This window comes from Danio aesculapii, chromosome 6 (assembly GCF_903798145.1).
Source record: "Danio aesculapii chromosome 6, fDanAes4.1, whole genome shotgun sequence".
In the NCBI taxonomy this organism is placed as follows: Eukaryota; Metazoa; Chordata; class Actinopteri; order Cypriniformes; family Danionidae; genus Danio; species Danio aesculapii.
Genome location: NC_079440.1, coordinates 57516941 through 57533554, shown reverse-complemented (window position 1 = coordinate 57533554; position 16614 = coordinate 57516941). Strand labels below are relative to the sequence as shown.

The window sequence follows — 16614 nt, the reverse complement described above, 5'->3', positions numbered from 1 at the left end:
AATAAGTGAATTTTAACTGAATTACTATTATTATTGCATAAAAATATTACAATTTAAACCAAAAATGATTACTTTAGAAACTGATTAATAAACTCAGATATTGACATGCATTCAAATACATTTTTACAGTCTGTATTAGCAATTTAACTGCTGGCTCAGCAAGTGTGAAGCTGTTTACAGTGCGTTTGCCATGACGGCTCCAGCCCTGCTCTTCTAGAAATGCTTCAGTCCATATAGGGCCAGAACTGAGCTGCTGTACAGTACATGCAGCCGTTGACAGATTGAAGACAGGTGCAGCTCATGGGTTTGACCAGCTAATAAAAACACTAATGAACATTTGAATGCTGTGTTGGGTTTCATTTAAAGGGCGCCTATTAGGCAATATCACTTATAACACAGCTGTATCTTTGAATATAACCAGCTTCTAATGGTATTATTAATATGTTTACAGTTACATTTGATAAAAGTCTGCAGAAACACTTTGATTGACATTCTTACATTGTACAGTATGTGTCATCAGAGGGGGAAAGCCCCGCGCATTAGTGATGATCTCTCCCTCATTAGAATAGGATGTTAGTCTTGTTTTTGAATCTGCCACTATGCTGACACACAGGTATTTTAGCACAGGTATTTTAGCAAATGAGCACAATCTCATTTGAATTTAAAGCGACAGTCACCAAAAGAGCCCAACTAGGTTTAAAAGCCTAAAGGGGCAGTTTCAAAGAGTTATAAACATTATTTGTGTGATATTTGAGATGAAACTTCACATTTCCCACACTCAAAAGACATCAGAGATTTAAAGAAACAAATGAACACAAATACTTGGCAGTACTTATATTGGACGTGTCTGAAATCGACTTGTTATCTAGTCAGTCGGTGCATAAAAATAAATTTATGAAGGTACAACAGTGTCATCACATCAATAAATCTAAAACTAGTAAAGACATGTTTTAGTGAGCAGAGTGTTATATAACATTTGGACTCGTCTTGTTGACTTAGTATCTCTGTATATAATGCTGTCAACAATAATCTTCATTTTAATTTGAACTGTTACTGTTAAAGTGTATCGTTGCTTAACATTTAGTTTTCTGTACTGTAATATGGCAAAACTGTAATAAAAATAAGAGGATATTTCTGACAATATTATTGCAATATCATTATTGGAACTTTGGAATGAAAGTTGAAAGTATACTATCATAAAATAAAAATGCACAACAGTATAATAGTAATAATAAAGTAATAAAATTTGTGTTTACATAATATTGTGTGCATTTACTAATATATATATTTATATACCATTTTAAGGACAAAATTATTAGCCCCTTTAAGCTAATTTGTTTATCGATAGTCTACAGAACAAATCATCATTGTTCAATAACTTTTTAATTACCCTAGAACCTGCCTAGTTAACCTAATTAACCTAGTTTAGCCTTTAAATGTCACTTTAAGCTGTATAGAAGTGTCTTGAAAAATATCTAGTTAAATATTATTTACTGTAATCATGGCAAGATAAAATAAATCAGTTATTAGAGAATGAGTTATTAAAACTATTCTGTTAGAAATGTGTTGAAAAAAAATCTTCTCTCCGTTAAAACAGAGATTGGGGGAAAAAAATAAACAGTGAGGCTAATAATTCAGGGGGGCTAATAATTCTGACTTCAACTGTATATATATATATATATATATATATATATATATATATATATATATATATATATATATATATAGATATATATATATATATATATATATATATATATATATATGTACAGTCCGACTGTACAGTGTGTTTTCTTTTTCTTACAATGCACAGAGTTTTGAGGTAAGAGACGTTTTCATTTGTCATTCACTGACAGTCAAACGGGCTCATCCAGTTCATCAAGCTCCGTCTTTTCAAATCGAAATGGGAAGCGGAATAAATCAGTCTCCTCATAAAGCCGGTGTATCAGCACGCCACTCCACTTAAAACACATGATTCGATTCGTGCCTTCTGATTGGTTCTCGGCTTTTATTGTCAAAGGCAAGTGGTGTTAGCAGCTTTTGCCAACAAACTGTTATTTCTGAATGTGCTGACGCTGCGATTTGGATGATTTGAAGCAAACTATTTGTTGAACATGGATTACGTGCCTAAAGCATTCACTCAGTGTCATTAGCTCATTTTTGGCGGAAATGGCGTTTAGCGACTTTGAATCTGAACTCTTCATATATATTAAGGATATGACGAGATATCGAGCTACGGAGATCTCGCGAGACGAATCGCAATGAGATTTCTCAAGGTGTAAAGGTTGTCTCATGAGCTGTGATCTGGTTTTATGATGGAGCGTGAGGGTTGAATTAGCACTGAAGATTGGAGGCAGGATTGGATTTAAACTGCACATCCAGTGCTTTGCACACACAAAGTCAACCAGGGCTTCCTCGGTGTTGCGCATCACTCGTTTGCTTGGGCGGGTGTGACGCAACCACTTTTTTCACTGGCGTTCAAAGTTTGCCGGCTTGGCCGCAATCCAAAAGCAGAGGCTGCTGCAACTGCTGCTACACAAATTAGCCACAACTCGTAACCATGCGATGGAATAGCTCTTTAGATGTGCATGAAAGTCATAATCGTTGTAAAAAAAGAATGGAATCAAGACAGGTGGAGTATTCCTATTTTACTCGAATTATCGAAGTCAAGTGCAGTAAAAACATGTAAACGCCGTAACCAAACTATTACACGTCGTGTAGGGACTTTAGCCGCATTTCGCAATAGGAAAAGCCACACACACAGCTATTTGACACTATTGTCTGCACAATAGTCATAAGGACCACGGACACACACATCTCCGAGTGCGCACATACACGGTGAACTCATGGAGACACACACACACCCGTCGTTATCATCATCACCGAACACACGTTAAAAAGCGTTCAACTTGTGGAAAGGAGTTCGATATCTCATGTGAAATTGTACAGGGGAGAAGCCAGTGAGTAGAGGTTAGAGCTAAATATTTAGCAGTGTTTGCATGTCCTTTATGGCATAGAAGTCATTTAAATAGAAATAAAATACCATTCTTACAAGTTCATTAAAAAAAGCATCTAAAGTCTCGTGTCTCGTCGCACCCCTAATATATATAGATATATACTATATATATATATATATATATATATATATATATAGATAACAAATATACACATTAAACTACATTTATTACGTAGATACAAACTTCATTTTGCATGCGATTAATAAAAGCTTCATTTGAACCTGACTCTTTAAATAAATAAAAAAATTAATTAATTAAACTAAACCTGTCTTGAATTTATCCTTATATTGTTTATTATTGCATTATTTGTGCCAAGTTTGTAATATAGTTTGTATTTTAGTTTGTATAGTTTTGTATTTTAATGAGTTTATAATGTAGATGTTGCTTTGTATTTTATTTACAAAGCACTTACTTTCCTTCCGTGCAGATTTCCACAACGTAGCCATCCAGGCCTGAGGTGCCGATGGTGGCTGGAGGTCTCCATGAGATGGTGACAGAGGTGTCATTGCGTCCTCCACGCCGAGCTCCAGGTGCTCACTGGTGGGCTCTGCAGAGAAAAACACTTTTAATACTTCAAAACTATGATCAGGCACTCCATCTGATGCTTCAGTTGGAAAAAACACACCACACTATTAGAGTAAAACTGTTGATCTGAAGCGCTTCTGTTTGTGTGTGATTACCTGGAGGTGGTGGAGGTGTTGGAGCTTTGATTTCCTTCCGCGCTGGTGGAGCTTCAGCATCAGCTGGTGTTAAATAAGCAGGGCACATTATAAAAGCAGCATATAATAGCGTTCAAGCTTGCTTTAGTTCATATTTTGACATCAAGCTTGGGGGAACTTTTGGCATAATACCCTCCCAAAAAAGTAGCTTTAAAAATATATGCATTTATGATGCTCTTTATTAGAAAAAATGAATTTAAAGTCATCATGAAATCTTCCTTAAGTGTTTCATCATTGCTTTTATTCCACAAAAACCAGTATTAAATTGCACGGGTGTATTTTTGGCTAATATGCCAAAAATGCATTGTATGGGTCTTAAATCAATTTAAATGCCTGAAATATATTGTAAAGGTCAAAAATAATTGATTTTAAATCAATTTAAATGCCTGAAATATATTGTAAAGGTCAAAATGATTGATTTTAAATCATTTAAATTGGCCTGAAATATATTGTAAAGGTCAAAATGTTGATTTTAAAATCAATTTAAATGCCTGAAATATATTGTAAAGGTCAAAATGATTGATTTTAAATCAATTTAAATGCCTTAAATATATTGTAAAGGTCAAATGATTGATTTTAAAATCAATTTAAATGCCTGAAATATATTGTAAAGGTCAAAATGATTGATTTTAAATCAATTTAAATGCCTGAAATATATTGTAAAGGTCAAAATGATTGATTTTAAATCGTACTGTTAAAATGTACTGTAAATGTCAAAATAAACTTGTAAAAATAAATTTTTAATGATTTTTAATCAATTTAAAAGTTGTTCTGTATTATGTTGATATGTCTGCATTTTAAGAGACTTTTAAATTTGTTTTACTTATTTGAATAGTACATGTGCCTTGTGACATGAAAACCTGGCGGAAAAAAGCCATAAATAATTAGACTTTTACACCGGACATTACACCATACTTACTGACAGCAATTTACAGTAAAGCAAACGTACACAAAAAATACCGTAATCATATTTACAGTACCATTTATATTGCTGTGCATGTATTTACAGTTTTGTATACATTTACTGTAAAATATACAGTATTTTTAGTGCTCTCACACCAGTAATATATTTTTAATATAATAATAAAATTCACTTGTAATTAATTGATCATTTGTTGATTTACTGTAATACAGTCCAAATAGTAAATTACTACGTATTTTCTATGACTGATCAGTTTCACGCTCATTTATTTTTACAGTATTTTAATTCACAGCAGACTTGAACTATTAATGTTTAAATACTATACCTTATTGCACCAAAGAGGATATTTCCTAAAATGCAACTTTAAAATATAGTAACATACTGCATAACTGTCATACAATAAAATACAAATCCTATTACAGTTAAATACTGCATGATTTACAAAATCATTAAGAGTGATTGTATTTACAGTATTGTTTATATTTGTTTAATATATATTGTAAAATAAATATTTTTTCCCACTAGTAATAAATTTTTCTATACATTTTTTACTTCATTGTTTATTTATTGGTTTACTGTAAACCAGTCCAAATGGTAAATTACTGTAATTTCCTAAGCATTTAAGAATACGGATTTAAAGGTAGCCAAGAGAATATTTCCAAAATGCTACTTTAAAACACGGTAACATACTGCATAACTGTCATACAATAAAATACAATTCATATTACAGTTAAATACTGTATCATGTATAAAAGATGTTATCTGTATTAATGTGTTGTATTAAAAGTATTAAAATGTATTATGTATTAAAGATCCTGTTTCATAAAGATATTTTGTGAAGTGCATTACAAAAGCACTTCATCTGGGCAATTTTAAAGGTGACTTTTTACAGGATTTGATATCTTTGAGGTCTCAGATTTTAGATTTCTAATATTAAATCAAATGTACACTTATGACTGGTGTTGTGGTATTAGGAGTTACAAACATTTCCTCTTTCATGTTGACTTTGAGCATGCTTTAGACAGCAAACGCATGCTTATCATCCCTGATATTATTATCAGCGGGGGCCTCAGCAGTGTGTGCAGCGGCTCCTGCAGCAAAAGCACTTTAAATGTTAGTAAAAATGTGAGAATGGACGAAACATTTGAGCTTCTGCATGCATACGATATAACTCAAAATAACAAACCGGAATCACATTGTAAAAAATGCAGGCTTCCACATAACTGACTTGTGTTGGGGCAACATGAAGGATTAAGTTAATTTATTAGTTTTACAAACTGAAGTGAATTGAACTTAATTAAGTTACCCCCCCACCCCCCAAAAAAGAAAAAAAAACTCAAGAATTGTGTTATTTCAGCTCATTTTAAATAATATTTAAATAAAATTAAATTAAATTTAAATAAAATTTAAAACATAATAAGTTTGCAGCAAACATGTTTTTTAGTGCATGTAGTCATTAAGCGAAGACATCATATTTGGTCATATTGAGGATCATTGACATCCACAAATATTTATCTGTTTTCAAATATATTTCAGTACATTTAATCTTGAGTGAACAATAATGTCAACTAATGATAGCAAAGACTAAAAAACGTATTTGGCTACTTTTTAAAACTACTTAAAATGAGTTGAAGCAACACAATTCTCAAGCTTTTTGGGGGGGACAACTTAATTATTTAAGTTCAATCCACTTACAGTAAATAGTTAGCATAATTTGTGTTAAGACAACATGAAGGAATTGTGTGGATCCAGCATGTTTAATAGTGAATGCAGTAAGCACATCACACAAAGAGTTGAATATACATAAATCCAGTTTTGTTTGTTGATGTTTTAAGCTATCATTATTAAATCTTCTATGATTTGTCTTTTCTAAAAGCAAAATCTGTGAATAATTGACAATAACCTACCTTCTTACTCAAAAACATTGGTCTTGCTAATTAAAACATCATTGTTAAATATTTATTGTTCTTCAAGCATTGTGCTAAAACTGTAAATAGGGACGCTGGCATTCAACACGAGCTCTAAATATCTCTGCCTCAGTGGACATAGCTGGTGCTAAAATAATAATTGCACAGGTGGTGAAAAGCACGCTCTGGCTTTGTTAGAGAGTAAAGTACACAGATTATCACATGAAATGACCGCAGATTATACTGAAGGATTGAATTTAAGCACAAAGCAACTGGGCTTCTGAGGAAGCTCACGAGAAGGCCTGTGCTTGAGTTTCGCAAACACCAAAATTAGACAAAATATTGTGAGCTTTACATTGGAGGATTTGCATTTTCCTCCCATATTAGGGAAGTCAATGGTTACCCGTTTCTAACATTCTTCTTAATATCATCTTTTGTGTTGTTCAGCAAAAAAGAAACTTAAAAAGGCTTGAAACCACTTGAGAGGGAGTAATATGGAGTACATTTACATTGTTGGGGTGAACTTTAAGAAATTAAAAAAAAAAATATTGCTCTAAAAAAAAAAACCTCGGTGCTACCATAAATTATGTTAATAATAATAATAATAATAATAGCAATAAGGGAACTGTATCAAATTATTTTCAACAAGCTTTCTGCCATTCTACCATTATCTATAAGCTACCGTAATTTTATTTATTGAAAGCAAAAATAAAAAAATATTCACAATAATAATAAAAATAATACTAATATAGTAGTAACAATAGTAATAATAACTAATAGTAATAATAATACTAAAGGGTCAAACTGAACAGCTTTTTAACTAATAAAATTATATTATTATTATTATTAACTTTATTTTAAGTGAAGTAAAGTATTTTTACCCAAAGTAGCAAATCGAATGTAATTATTTATTTATATGGACGAGTTATTTCTATTATTATTTCATTTATTTTTTATTTATTTTTATTACTTCAAAGAGACCCAAAGTAGCAAAACAAGTGTAACTGATAAAAGATAGACAGATAAAAACTTTTTTATGATTATTATTATTATTATTATTATTATTATATCTTTGGATATCCAAGACCCCTAAAATAGCAGAGCATTTTTTTTTCTATTATAATTATTATTATAAAAAAATGTTTCAAAAACAAGTAGCGGCGCGGGTGTTGAGTTGGTCAAGTGAACAGCTTTTTAATCTAATAAAAGGTAGATTTTTAAAATAACTATTATTATTATTATTATTATTATTATTATTATTATTATTATTATTATTATTATTATTATTATTATAAATTTGGATATATAAAAGAGGGGCTGCATGGTGGTGCAGTGGGTAGCACGTTTGCCTCACAGTAAGAAGGTTGCAGTTTCTGTGTGGAGTTTGCATGTTCTCTCCGTGTTCATGTGGGTTTCCTCCGGGCGCTCCGGTTCCCAAAAACATTCCAAAACATGTTTTTCAAAACATGTGGTACAGGTGAACTGGGTAGGCTAAAATTGTCCATAGTGTATGTGTGTGAATGAGTGTGGATGTTTGTCACCCCAGTGATGGGTTGCAGCTGGAAGGGCATCCACTGCGTAAAACATATGCTGGATAAGTTGGCGGTTCATTCCGCTGTGGTGACCCCAGATTAATAAAGGGACTAAGCCGTAAAGAAAATGAATGATTGATATAAAAGACTCCAATGTAGCAGAGCAATTTCTATTATTATTTTATTTAATAATTGTTTTATTTCATTTAAAGACAGCCAAAATAGCAGAACGGTGCCGAGTAGGTTTTTAATCTAATAAAAGGTAGATTTCTTTATTAACATGATTATTTTATTATATCAAAGTAGAGTAGCGGCGCGGGTGTTGAGTAGGTCGACTGAACAGCTTTTAATCTAATAAAAGGTAGATTTCTATCATTATTTTATTTAATAATTTTTTATTTTATTTTGAAGACCCAAAATAGCAGAACAGGTGCTGAGTAGGTTGACTGAACAGCTTTTTAATCTAATAAAAGGTAGATTTCTTTCATTATTATTATTATTAATATTATTGCATTTTTTTTGGATATAAAAGACTCCTAAAGTAGCAGAGGAGATTAAAAAAATATATATTATTTCTATTATTATTTTATTTATAAATTTTTTTTAAAATTTCGAAGACACCCAAAAGAACGGGTGCTGAGTAGGTCGACCGAACAGCTTTTTAATCTATTAAAAGGTAGATTTCTTTCATTATTATTATTATTATTATTATATTATTATTATTGCATTTTTTTGGATATAAAAGACTCCAAAAGTAGCAGAGGAGATAAAAAAATATATTATTTCTATTATTATTTTATTTATTAATTTTTTTTTCCGAAGACACCCAAAAGAACGGGTGCTGAGTAGGTCGACCGAACAGCTTTTTAATCTATTAAAAAATTTTAATCTAGTAAAAGATGAGAAAAAAAATCTTATTTATTCTTAAAATTAAAAGATATTTTTTATGACTAATATTACATTTATTATTATATATTTTTGGATATCAAAGATCCCTAAAGTAGCAGAGCAGATCATTTTTATTTCTATTATTATTTCATTTATTAAATTATCAGCTTTATTTCAAAAGACACCCAAAGTAGCAGAACGTGTGTGAGTAGGTCAACTAAACAGCTTTTGAATGAATAAAACATAGATTTTTTTTATTACCATGATTATTTTATCCTATCAAAGACACCCAGAGTAGCGGCGTGGGTGTGAGTAGTTCAGCCTGAACAGCTGCTGTGATCAGTATGGTGTGGAAGTGAGGAGAGGTTAACAGGTGTAGACGCTCGCTGCTGTTTTTTTTAAACCATCAGCTGCACTCAGATATTTTCCAAGTAGCTACCAAGAGCTCTTGGCACCAGCAGTTATGTGCATTGAGTTCTCATGCATTAGGAGATAATTGTTATGACATGCATTTTGTTAATAGTGTCTGTTTGTTTGTTTGCATGTAATGATAGAATGACAGATCTCTCAAAAACAGTGTCGTATTTCACCAGAAATCATAAGATAATGATAAGAAGCTGAAATGCCCACACAGAAAAGATCTATTTTTAGAGCAAGCATGGTAAGATTTTTGTGACAGTTCTTACAATGTTGTAAAATACAGTAGTCAGCATATGAAGGATGTGATCCACTTCAAATGTTGACTATTTTATATATGTACTCACTTTGTACGGTTACACTTTTTCTTGCAATTCATTTAATAATATTAATTGATTAGATGTATACTTATGGATAGGGTTATGTTTATTTGCTTATAACTATTCATAATGTATTGAAATTAATAAAGTACATGAGTAATAACACTGAAGAAAAAAAAACAGATTCATTGGATTTATTAAGGTAGCTGGTTGGAAATAATTTACATGGGCTGAATTTAAACAAATTAAATTTTTATCTGTAAATTCAGGCCAATATATCGTTTTGCTACCAGTTATCTTAAAAATAGTAAATCTTTTGAGTATTTTTTTAGCGAAGGATCCCTTAAAATAAAGTGTCCCTTTCTAATTTTCTTCGTGCTATTTATCATTTATTTTTCCTTGTAATGTTGGACTGAAATATGACTGCATTCCTCTTGGGATAAGTAAAGCTATTGACAGCTCTGTTTTTGAGAGATTCATTCACCCAGTGTATCTTGACTTTCTCATTGATGCACGGTTGGGATCTCCGCGCGCGCTCAGTACCTGCAGGAGGAGCCGCGGGTTCGGCTGGTGGAGCTTCAGCTGGAGGGGCTTCGGCCGGTGCTGCTGCTTCAGCGGGCGCTCCTTCAGCCGGTGCCTCCGCCGGGGCTCCTTCAGCCGGGGCGGCTTCTGCTGGAGCGGCCTCGGCTGGTGCAGGCTCCGCGGGTGCTGGTTCGGCGGGAGCGGGCTCAGGAGCGGGTGTGGGCTCGGGCTCCGGTGCGGGTGCGGGTGCCGGTGCTGGCTCCTCCTTCTTCGCGGCCTTAGCCGACTTCTTTATCGGTGCAGGTTTTGCCGGCATGCTTGTCCGCTTCAGGGATCCCTCTGACCTAGTAAGTCCTTCGGCTCAGCCTGGAGAGGGTCACCCCGGATTTATAGGCTCAGGCACGGCCAACTCCTCCCCTAGGGAGAGTCTCAAGTGTCCGGAGCTCAGCATCATGGACACTTCAGCTGATGGTGATGAGAAGGGGGAAGGGGCGCCCTCAGAAGTACAGTATCTAGGCCTACACTCATTTAATTAGACAAATCACACAAGGAAAACTTAAAAACGTGTTTTAACAAAAACAAAAGGTAAAATAGGTTATGCTGCGTCCTAATTCGCCTATTCTAGTCTTAAAATTATGTTTTGTGAAGAATAAGTAGACCTATACTTTTGAGTGTGTAACGGAGAGAAAAGTAGGGGAAAGCCAATGAACAAAGTAACGGGGTTAAATAAACCATATATATATATATATATATATATATATATATATATATATATATATATATATATATATATATATATATATATATATATATATATATATATATATATATATATATATATATATATATATATATATATATATATATACACACACACCAATAAATATATGGTGGTTTGGAAAAGTCAAGGTTTTAAAACTGCCAAAATTTTCTGTAATACCGTTCTTAAGGTATGTGTAAGGTTTTTTTATTTGCATTTTTTTAGGACAACAGAATCTCCACCAGGAAAAATATCCAAAGATGCCATTTTAAATTGTAAAGAAATCTGTGTTTTTGAAACTAATGAAGACAGCAGAAGTCAATTAATCTTTTGAATTATTTAGCCTGACATGTTTACTGCTCCAAACAATTATAAATCTTTCAAAAAATAAAATGTATTGTTTTCAAAGGGCAAAAAGTTTTAGTTTTTTACCCAGACATTTAAAAACAATATATTTTAGAGTAGTGAGCACAATAGCGTGATATTTTTATCCAAGGTTATCATACCATGCCTACAACACACAAGCCTCTCCTACATATGAGCACTGGTTGTATGATTGCCGGACCTATGATTTCTGTGAAGAACTGCCAAAAGTGCCAGGAGTAAAAATCTTACTATTTACCCCACCTGTGGGGCAAGTTGTAACAGACAGAAGGTTAGATGTAACACATGCTTATAAAGTCAGACTTCACACAATAAATTTAAATCCAGTTACTCTAAATCAGGGGACTCAATTTACCTGGGGACCGCTGGAGGCCGAGTATGGGTGAGGCTGGACCGCATCAGGTTTTCCACAAGAAATTAATTATAGTATTAATTATACATTTTTAATTTGTTTATTTTTCATCTTATTTTGTGTTAAAAAATAAAGACATTTCAGAAGATTTGAAATTAACACAAAATAAGATCAACAAAATAAAATAAAATAAAAATGAATAATAAAATAATTCAATCAGTAATAAATAATAATAATAATAATATTTAGATTTACCGTTATCCGCTGTGTTGTTGTCCATTGTTTTTGACTACTTTTACATCATATAAAAATAAATGTAATGTTTATTGTGTGAGGCAATACAAATACAATGCAAGTAGCGCTATGCAAATGACCCACAAATAACAGCGCGACTCTATAATTGGTCTGGGTTACCGGGGACTCTTATTGCCGATGGATAGGTGTCGATATGTGACTGCAAACGACTACATTGGCTTCCTTTTCTTTTATTGAAAAGATCCGGCTCAAATTAAGCACTGATTTATATACATTTATCTACATATAATGTCCTACTGGGCAGCAACTGAAGTGTTGTGAATGAAGCGCACTGGGATGAATGTCCACGTGTGCCCAATAGCTACGAGGCAGCCGGCAGGCACGGATGAAAACACTCCATGACAACGCTGCTGTGACTTTCACTCATTGCTACTCATCTATTTATCTCCTGGATAAACATATTTGGATTTATTTGCATTATTATGATCCATTATTACACAGCACGTGCTTGTAAAGGCATGACACTTTTCCTGGTGACGTGGAGGCGATCTACGATAAAGCCAATCTGGAGCCGATCTGACAGTGCTGGTCACAGCACTTTATGTTAGCTGACCAATCAGAGCCTCTTGAGGGTGGCCCTTTTGAAGGAACTAGGAAATATGACAGTCGTTTTCATATTAGCTGAGTAGTTATAAATAATCAAAGATATACAAACAAATAACGTGATTTTCTACAAGTGAAGCATGAGCACACATTTGCATTTTATAAACACAACCAAGTCTTAAAAATACACTCAGGAACACCCCTTTAAGTAACTAATCACTTACAATGTTAGTTGAGTATATTTTTGCAAGATTTTGTAAAATAAATGCACACAAATGGGGTTAGATCACTCAATGTTGTGTCTGCAGTTTGTTATTTAATTGTAAATTTACACATAAGTCGGCACCAGTGGTGTAGTTGTTAGTGCGTTGACACATGCACTCCGGTGCTCACGGCGACCCGAGTTCGATTCCCCCCTCGTGGTCCTATGCAGATACTTCCCCTCTCTCTGCTCCCCACACTTTCCTGTCAATACTCCCTACTGTCCTATCAATTAAAGCTGAAGATTCAGCACTTAATATGCAAAACTCAAGAAAGAACCGAGTTAACGAACGTAGTGGTTTATTATGACAGATGGACAACATCTCAGTGGTCATTTCTGCGAACATCCGAAGCGGCCAGTTCTCATGTATACTGGACCACTCCATCATTAACAAAAGCACAAATCTTCCATACAAAGCACATTTCTTCATGACAATATGTGTTTGTTTTTTCATCTTAAATGATTGTTGTTGCAGGGCCACGCTATGTACAATGTTTACATTTATAACGTTCTGTACAAAATGGAACCAAAGTTGTACAAACAATCATTTGGGGGGGAATTACAAAGCAATATCATTCCTTTTACAACCTCAAATTAGGTAGAACACATCCGTAATTCTGCTTCACACATAGGTGACATGCGTATACGACATTTAGAAACCCATTGCACGTTTTGACTTCTTTCTTATAACCTTTTCTGCAATAGTTTTGGATTTTTTTTAATCGATATCAAGCACTGCATAAAGTGAAGGGACTATTCAGCAACTTCTCACCACTCAGTGTCTGTAATATCCATACATTGGTCCTCTTACTTTATTTATTTTTATTTTCATTTTTTACATTTCTTTTTATTTTATTAAATTTAATTATAATTTTTTTATTTTTTGTTTTGCTTTATTTTTTATTTATTTTTTATTTAATTTATTTTATTTTATTTCTGTTTTATTTATTTTTATTACATTTTGTATTTTTATTTTCTTTATTTTAGTTTTCTTTTATTACATTTTATTTTATAGTCATTTTATTTTAATTTCTTTTTATTTATTTAATTTAACTTTAGTGGTGTTAGACCAGCAGGGGGCGCTCAAACTTCGGTCTGTGTGGGTCCTAACACCCCAGTATAATGAAGAGGACTCTATACTGCTCAATGAGCGCTGACTTTCGAATAAGACATTAAACCGAGGTCCTGACTCTCTGTGGTCGTTAAAAATCCCAGGATGTCCTTTGAAAAAGAGAAGGGGTTTAACCCCGGCATCCTGGCCAAATTTGCCCACTGGCCTATGTCCATCATGGCCTCCTAACCATCCCCATATCATCTGGGGATGTTTGTCTCCTCTCCACCAATCACCTGGTGTGCGGTCTGGCGCAATATGGCTGCCATAACGTCTTCCAGGTGGATGCTGCACACTGGTGGTGGATGAGGAAATTCCCTCCAAAAATGTGTGTAAAGCGCTTTGAGTGTCCAGAAAGCACTATATTTATGTAAGGAAATATTATTAATATTTATTCTACAATCCACCTGATATGAAAGCCCCATCATCCATACATCCAACATACAATCAATACCCCTCTGAGTTCCTGACTCTGTTTAACAAATTATTGCAACAATATAATATAACTTACTTTAAAAAAGGTGCGTTAAAGAGTGAAAAAGCAACAGATAAACAGTAAAATCAATGTAAAAGATACAGTTTTACCAATCACCATCCATGCGCTGTCGTCACAATTCCAGCACAGACAAACTAGACAGTAAAAAGTTGCTGAATTGTCTCGATAAATGGGTCTTTGCACAACACGGCACAGCTATCACACGGTTACAGGCACAATAACATGATGCAGACAGTGCACAGCGGCTTTAGTCACACTTCAAATGAGATTTCTACCACCGAATGAGATTCATTCCCTCAACGATTAGCTTTATTCGCTGATCCAGATTCAATATCCAGGTAATTCAGCATTGAGGCGCTGTTATGAAATGTAGCATTCGCTAAATTGCACGAATGCGATCTCTGAAGTATGCGCAACAAAAGCCATTGACACACTGTCTTAAGTCTGGAATGTAATCAAATATAAATGTCACATATTAAGACTTTAAAGCAGCAGCAGCAGCGCAACTGAAGAAGGCTAAATGAAAACCCAATCGCTTGGCCATCTTATGAATCTCTCTATTTGGCTAATAAACTCCACAAACCCTCAGAGAAGGAACTACGGAAATCATATTTACACAATGTGATATATGAGATGCGATATAAAGGAGTGGAATGATTTGAGTTACTTTGTTTTTGCTTAAATCTCACCTACATGCATGTTTTGAATAGTAGATTCAGATGGGAAATTACTGGTCCACCACTGCTTTCTGTGAACAAATCCTCTTCTGTAAGAGACATGTATTTATATATATTAGGTGATGAGACTGATATTGATTATAACGAAATGTTTGATATGTTAAGTGTAGGAGGTTGGTTTTGATAGTGATTTTTTTAATGGATTTGTGTGTGTGTGTGTGTGTGTGTGTGATGAATAAACTACTACTATTTGATGCTTATTGTAACGCTAAAAAAAAATCATTCAACTAAAATGATCACTTGATCCTACAGATGCTCTTAAAGGGATAGTTCACACAAAAATTTAATTGTCATAATTTATTCATCCTGTTAGTTTCAATTCTAAATTTCTTATGTTGGACACTAAGAAAGATATACTGAAGACCAAAACAACCATTGACTTTAATAGTATTTTGTATTTCGATGTAAATGGCTGGATTTTTCCGGCATTCTTTAGAATATCTTATTTCAAGAGTGGCTTACACTCACCGGCCACTTTATTAGGTACACCTTACTAGTACCGGGTTGGACCTTCTTTTGCCTTCAGAACTGCCTTAATTCTTCGTGGCATAGATTCAACAAGGTACTGGAAATATTCCTCTGAGATTTTGCTCCATATTGACATGATAGCATCAATGCACACGATGCTCAATTGGTACTATTGGGCTCAAAGTGTGCTAAGAAAATATCCCCCACACCATTACACCACCACCACCAGCCTGAACCGTTGATGCAAGGCAGAATGGATCCATGCTTTCATGTTGTTGATGACGAATTCTGACCCTACCATCTGAATGTTGCAGCAGAACTCGAGACTCAGACCAGGCAATGTTTTTCCAATCTTCTATTGTCCAGTTTTGGTGAGCCTGTGTGAATTGTAGCCTCAGTTTCCTGTTCTTAGCTGACAGGAGTGGCACCCGGTGTGGTCTTCTGCTGCTGTAGCCCATCCGCCTCAAAGTTGGACGTGTTGTGTGTTCAGAGATGCTCTTCTGCAGACCTCGGTTGTAACGAGTGCTTATTTGAGTTACTGTTGCCTTTCTATCAGCTGGAACCAGTCTGGCCATTCTCCTCTGACCTCTGGCATCAACAAGGCATTTGCAGCCACAGAACTGCCGCTCACTGGATATTTCCTCTTTTCTGACCATTCTCTGTAAACATTACAGATGGTTGTACGTGAAAATCCCAGTAGATCAGCAGTTTCTGAAATACTCAGACCAGCCCGTCTGGCACCAACAACCATGCCACGTTTAAAATTACTTAAACCACCTTACTTCCCCATTCTGATGCTCGGTTTGAGCAGCAGCAGATCATCTTGACCATTTCTACATGCCTAAATGCACTTTTGAGTTGCTGCCATGTGATTGGTTGATTAGAACTTTGCATTAAGGAGCAGTTGGAGAGGTGTACCTAATAAAGTGGCCAGTGAGTGTA

General features: G+C 34.2%; 1 protein-coding gene across 1 annotated transcript; it reads right to left on the bottom strand.

Annotated features, from left to right (window-relative positions):
* Positions 1-696: 696 nt before the first annotated feature.
* On the bottom strand, positions 697-10624 carry LOC130231269 (skin secretory protein xP2-like). Its single transcript, XM_056460758.1, has 3 exons — positions 10266-10624; positions 3430-3564; positions 697-704 (listed from the first exon to the last, which is right to left on the bottom strand). Exons 1-3 carry the CDS (start codon positions 10558-10560, stop codon positions 697-699), a joined length of 438 nt encoding a protein of 145 aa, XP_056316733.1. The 5' UTR covers positions 10561-10624.
* Between the last annotated feature and the right edge of the window lie 5990 nt (positions 10625-16614).

What these genes read in the sequence shown, in the direction of transcription:
- LOC130231269 (XM_056460758.1), bottom strand. Translation starts at nt 10,560, where the DNA reads ATGCCGGCAAAACCTGCACCGATAAAGAAGTCGGCTAAGGCCGCGAAG. An exon ending in ACCCGCGGCTCCTCCTGCAG is followed by an intron (nt 3,565 to 10,265) that starts GTACTGAGCGCG and finishes TTTTCTCTGCAG; the next exon opens with AGCCCACCAGTGAGCACCTG.